At 38.0% G+C, this 6,022-nt stretch overlaps 1 protein-coding gene across 3 annotated transcripts in view; it reads right to left on the bottom strand.

The window, feature by feature from the left end:
* Positions 1–1,183: 1,183 nt before the first annotated feature.
* The window catches only part of LOC103619546 (kinesin-like protein KIF2A), a 78,692-nt gene continuing 73,853 nt past the window's right edge, over positions 1,184–6,022 (bottom strand). For all 3 annotated transcript variants that reach the window (XM_008638095.2, XM_008638094.2, XM_008638096.2), the window contains 2 exons: positions 3,430–3,565; positions 1,184–1,269 (listed from right to left, as the gene is read on the bottom strand). In XM_008638095.2, the coding sequence (XP_008636317.1) occupies positions 1,184–1,269; positions 3,430–3,565 (222 nt within the window). The remainder of the gene's footprint in view (positions 1,270–3,429; positions 3,566–6,022) is intronic.

Below are 6,022 nucleotides of genomic sequence, written 5' to 3'. Positions count from 1 at the left end.
GGCCATTTGTGAGAATTCAGGTACTTATTGGATTTCTATTAGTACTAGGTAGAGTTATTGTGCTAATCCTCAAATGATGCAATTTCACCTCACTTTTCAGATGCTGGCAATGTACAAAGGGAAAAGTAGGTATTAGCTACTTTTTTTAAAGAATCAGAGCTACTTAAACTATCTGCAAACTACAGTTAATGCACATGTAAGCTCATCATGTATCAAAAGCCAAAATTTAACAATATGTGGAAGGCCAATATGTATTTCTTTAGCTGGATCCCTGAATTTTGACAGCCTATCCATATGCAGAGGTCAGATGGTACCTTTATTCTGACAGCATTATCACACCATACCACACACTGTATATCTATCTGTATTATTCTAAGACAACTCTCCTCAGTACTTAAACATTACCCTTTTTTATACATCCACCAATGTATTTTTTTGCTTTTTTTTACTTTTTTTTGTGTTTTATTTTTTAATTACAGAGAAAATGCTATAATTATATAACTATTCTTTATGGTATTCAAATAAACCTAAATATCAGATTTTTTACAAGCAGGATGGAATGTCCAGCTGTATGTTCACTCTAACAGCTCTTGCAGTTCCTGTTTGAAGGATATGGCACATGCTATGAAATGCACTAGCCACCAAAGAAAAAGTCTCAAAACACATTAAAAATATACACACACTAAAAGCAATTTATATTGACAAATATGAATGTTTTTCATTAAGGCTGTGCTTCAGAAAGAGGATGTTTAGGGTTAAGTAGCCTTCATCAAGGCACAGAATGGGACGAAGTAAGCACAGCTGTCTGTAGAAGATAAATTATGTAAAACCACTAGTGAGGTACGCATGCAGCAAACACAATTTAAAACTGCACAACTGGTCTTTATAACAAAACTGAACATAGTTAAAAGGAAATACTGTGACTTTTCAATTGTCACAGATCTACTTCATTATTAAAAACATGGCAAATTTTCCAAGCATAAAATTTACAAATTGAATAAATGAAATATTTTAAACAAAGTGCTTCACAGATCTGAACCCTGCATGGTTGTATTGTCTGGTCTAGAAGCATTTTGTAGACATCATAGGAGCATTTCACACTCTTCCGACCACTGGGTTTTGTAACAAATGTGTCCTATAGCAGTACAGGTTCATAGATTCCTTTAGCAGCAGAGGCCCCCTTTCAAAGGGCATGTGGTCTTTTTGGGTTGATCTGTTTACTGGCCTGTTCCTCCTCTTGTAGAGCTGCCCGGAAAGATTTCACTTTATCTTTAATGAAAAAGAGAGAATGAGTACTAATGTGCCTATGCTCAACACAGATCCTGAAACTAAGGCCTGATGCCCCACATACTGGCCCTAATGCAAAACAAAGAACATTCCTCCACAAAAATAGCTGAAGATACAAACTACAAGAGGATTGAGATAAGCTTAAATTTAATACTTACCATACAAACAAGTTGCTTAGTAACTTAGTCCCTTCTTAGATGCTACCCCTGTCTCTTCTTAGGAAGAAATTATTCCCTGTGAGGGTGGTGAGATACTGGCACAGGTTGACCAGAGAAGCTGTGGCTGCCCCATGGAAGTGGTCAAGGCCAGGTCGGACAGGGCTTGGAGCAACCTGGTCTAGTGGAAGTTGTCCCTGCCCATGGCAGGGAGGGGAATGAGATGATCTTTAAGGTCCCTTCCAACCCAAACCATTATGTGATTCTATGATAAAAACTTTTCTTTGAATGTGAAAAGCATTTGTGATAAAATTTTTGAAGTAAACAGAAATGTATCAATAATTTTTTTCATCATAGCTAGCATGAGAATAGGAGAAACCCTAGAAAAGAAGTGCTATCATTTCCTATTTATAGTCCTCCTCCACTTCCATTCCACAGTAATATGCCCAAGAATGGGAAGAAGGAAACAAAACTGACAGCATAAAAACGTCAGTCCCAAAGTGACAGGACTAAAAGCTGAAATATTTGGTGACTATTATGTGCCATGAGCAAAACAGAAAAGTTACTGGGAGAAAGAAGCTTTAACAGTTCTTCCCTGCTGTAAAGCTATATATGTATCATGCTGTTTGTAAAGATGCAAAGATCTTTTAGATATCCTTTATCTCTAGTATCTTGTTTCAAAAGCAGTATCTAATGAGTTATGGAAGAACAGGGAGTCACCTAAACTGTTTTTTCACTGCAGTTGTCTGGATGCCTTAGAATTTTAGCTTTTATATTTTTCATATATTTGTAATTCTGCAATTCTTTAGTGTATAACTCTAAACTCCATATAGAGTGTTAGCTACTGTTTTCCCATTTTGGTCAGACAAAACAGTTCCTCTTTAGGCCTGGGAATCAAGGACACCTTACTGTCTCAGGCCCTGAGAAATGTAAACAAAAGTGAGTTGGGGGGGAGCAAACTTGGGGTAAATGACTTCATTACTTGAAGCTGTAATTGGAAGATTAACCCCCAATATGCAAATGGACCAAACTTATAAAAGTATGAAAACCCGTGACCCGTCCTCCATTTTTGCGTGTAGCCCCTGGGGGGGCTTCATCTGCCCTAAATGTACCTGAAGGCCCTTCAATAAATATATCCACTTTTTATTCTCTTAATTTTGTCTGGCTTCTGTTTTTAGGTAGTCCCAAAAAGGCATCAGTCTCAAATTGTCTTTCCCTGAAGAGGAAGCCATCATCCATAAGAAGCAAAGGAATGTACATCTAATTCTTTGCTAAAGTATACTGGTACCAATACATGCATACAAAGCAAGCAGGCCTCATCTGATTTGCTTGATGTATTCTAACTTACGGCAGATACTCAGACTGAGTAAAATGTAAGATTTTATCTTATAAAGAGTTTTCTAACACAGATAAAAAAACTCCAAAATAAACCAGTATAGCATGTTTGCTGGAATGCAGATACATAGAGAAACTAAAATGAAAAATTAATCTCCATGAGGTACCAAGCTGACATGCTGATTTTAGAAGACAAATGGAAGAGTCAATTTTGGTAACTAAAAATTATCTGCAGTTGGTTTTTCAACAGAGAGGCTGACAAAATTTTGACAGAAAGGCTGCTAAGGAAAAAAGTAGGATAAAAGCCATGCTACTCAGAACTTGACATTACTCTTAAGCACAGACTGAAAAACAACAGCAGGCTTTCTTTTTCTTTCCTTTATTCTTTTGGAACAAAGAAAAGAAACAACCCAAAGTTGCAGGATCAAGTTTATACTTTCTGGAGGTAAAGCAGACTCTTCCATTAAATTAGGATGGATTGAATACAGATGTGAACTTGTTCTTGAATAAATGTTCCTTTCTCAGAACATTACAGGACAGCATAAGGTGAAAAAAGACCCCAAAACATAACCACACTCTTTTTCTACTCATTATTACTGCAAGTGTTCATGGCATATGAAAATGCACACAAAAGTGATTAAAAGCAATCTACCTCTAAGTTCGGTCAGAATATCAATTTTTTGCTCTAGAATTGCTTCAAGTTGGGTAGCATAAGAATCCACATCATAGTCTACTTCTTCTGTCATCTCAAGAAGAGCTTTTTCATCTTCCAGCCATCTAATAGATTCCTAGGTAAAAGTTAAAAAAACCTCAGCTAAATACATTAACAAAGTTTCAAGGCAAGTTTCAAGACAATTAATGAGCTGAATTATTCCTTTTCTCAAGATGACCACACTTTTACTGTCTAGTCACCTCACTATGTTTCAATCCTAAAATGAATCCTTATTCCTAATTTAGCAAAATTGTATGTTTTCTACATAGTTTCTTTACTCCAATGGTCATAACAGCAACAGATAAACCCCAGCTACCCCAGTTCTTTTCAAATTCAGAACTTTAGATGGTTGTAAAACTAAGAAATTAAGAACTTCATGGTTATGTACCCTTAGGTAGGTATCAAACTTTGAAGCCAGACTTCAATTTTAAGTATGGGCTGGTTGCCACTGACAATAATCATTATTGTGTCATTATTACAGTCAAGGAGCCAAAATAATTCTGTCCATACTCAAAACCAGTTTTGAGAGAAACTGTATAAAAGAAGAGCTAACTATCCAGACAGATAAGAGTACTGTAAAAGATGGTTAAAGCAGATCTTGGGCATCTTTGCACTCTGAATATTACAAATTAAAGAAAAAAAAGAGGGGAAAAAAAAAAGAAAATGTCTTGCAGCAAAGAAGAATGTAACCAGGAGCTTAAAGCTTACAGAATCATGCAAAGCTGTGATTAGAAGAACTGATCTCGTTGGAAATGCTTTGATTAAAAATAGAGTAAGTAGATGACAGTTCTATGCATGCTGAGCCTGAAATACTAAAATTAAGTCTTTCCCTCTGTGCTCAGTAGTTCAAGTAATATTGAAAGCACAGTCCAAACCCTGTATATGTTTTGTTGGCTTTCAGGACAGATGGAGCTCTCACATTGGGATAGGATTCATGTCATCTAATGTGAACTTCAAGAAATAAAGGAAGATCAAGATGTCTAGAGTATAATTAATTAAGTTAATCTATTTTAGAGATTTTTGTTAGGATAGGATGTTTTGTATCCCAAAATCAAGAGCTTCCAGGAAAAAGCTGACAGAAGACAACTTCTGCATGTTATAGCTCATAGATTTTGTATTCATGCAACCCATCTTCACCCATGACATAAATAACAAGTAATGCTGCAAATGAAAGTAGCTGAGCCTCAGACACATTTTCTTCTAATGACTGCTGTGAGGAGCAGTAATCTCCAGCATAAGGCCAGATGAACACACAGAGGCAGTAGCATCTTAATGCAGTTTGTCTCTCCAGAAGATGCAAGTATTAGGACACAGCTATGGCATAAGGCATGACTTTCACACTTCTGCATGCTTTACTTCAGGGCTAATGTTTCAAAATAACTAAATATCTACATCTGTTGTTAAATGTGTTATTTAGCATCCTTACTGTATTACATGAACACATCAATATTCCACTGTTAGATACTGTTTGGCACAGCCTGGTTTTAGGTAGCAGGGGAGCCACAAAGATGGCTCCTGTGAGGAAGCTGCTGGAAGCTTCCCACCATGTCCAGCAGAGCCAATGGCTGATGGCTCTGAAGATGGACATGCTGCTGGCCAAAACTGGGCCAATGAAAGAGGTTGGTAATGCCTCTGTGATAACATATTTAAGAAGAAAATCAAAGCAAAGTCACGAGATTTTGGATTCTAGTCAGAGAAGAGGAAGAGGTGAGAACATGTGAGGGAAAACAACTGAATCATGCCGAAACTGGGCCAGGAGACACTTCAGAGACAGAGTCAGAGAAGTGGGTATTTGCTTTATTTGGCACACCGGGTGTGTGGGGATCGCTCCTCCAAACACACACACTGGTGCTCCCTACAACACAGTATTATGGGTTAAATTATGAATATTCATCACATTCCTTGGGACAGGCGTGTTTATACAAATTATTTCTCGGAAGTCATTAATATCATTAGCATATGGGCCACGCATGCGCTGTGTGTTCTGGTGGTCGTGCTGAGGAAGGCCTCTCCTCTTCCTCGGGGGTCTTTCTGATGAAGGCCAGTAGTCTTCTTCACAGTGCACTTTTTACCTTTCTCCCTGGGCATGCGTAGTCCTGTGAGGAATGATTCAGCGGTCTCTGAGATGGTCTTTGTCCCTTCTATCTTGACAAGATTAAGGCGAATTCGGTTTCTTAGGTTTTGTAATTAAGACCTGCTGTCTGAACTAACATTTGCTGTCTCCCAATAGTTAACTGTGCTTACATGAGTTAGCTATTGACTGCCCCATCTTCAACACCAAGGTCAGTGAAGAAGGAAGGGGAGGAGGTGCTCCAAGCGCTGGAGACGAGATTCCTCTTGTTGGGGTTTTAGGAGCTCTCCTGTTTTTTTTTCTCTGTTAAAGGAATTTTCCCCATACATGTTGCTAGGGGAACAAATGGCTGGGTATTTAAGAAAAACAAAAGAGCTGGCTATTTTTTTGTTTCACCTGGGTGTGTGGTCAGTCCGGCATTCGGACAGAGAGGGAGGCTGCCTTTTTGGCTGGTTTTCTTTT

This window comes from Corvus brachyrhynchos, unplaced genomic scaffold (assembly GCF_000691975.1).
Source record: "Corvus brachyrhynchos isolate BGI_N302 unplaced genomic scaffold, ASM69197v1 scaffold267, whole genome shotgun sequence".
In the NCBI taxonomy this organism is placed as follows: Eukaryota; Metazoa; Chordata; class Aves; order Passeriformes; family Corvidae; genus Corvus; species Corvus brachyrhynchos.
Note: the sequence above shows the minus strand (reverse complement) of the source record. Positions and strands in the feature narration are given on the sequence as shown.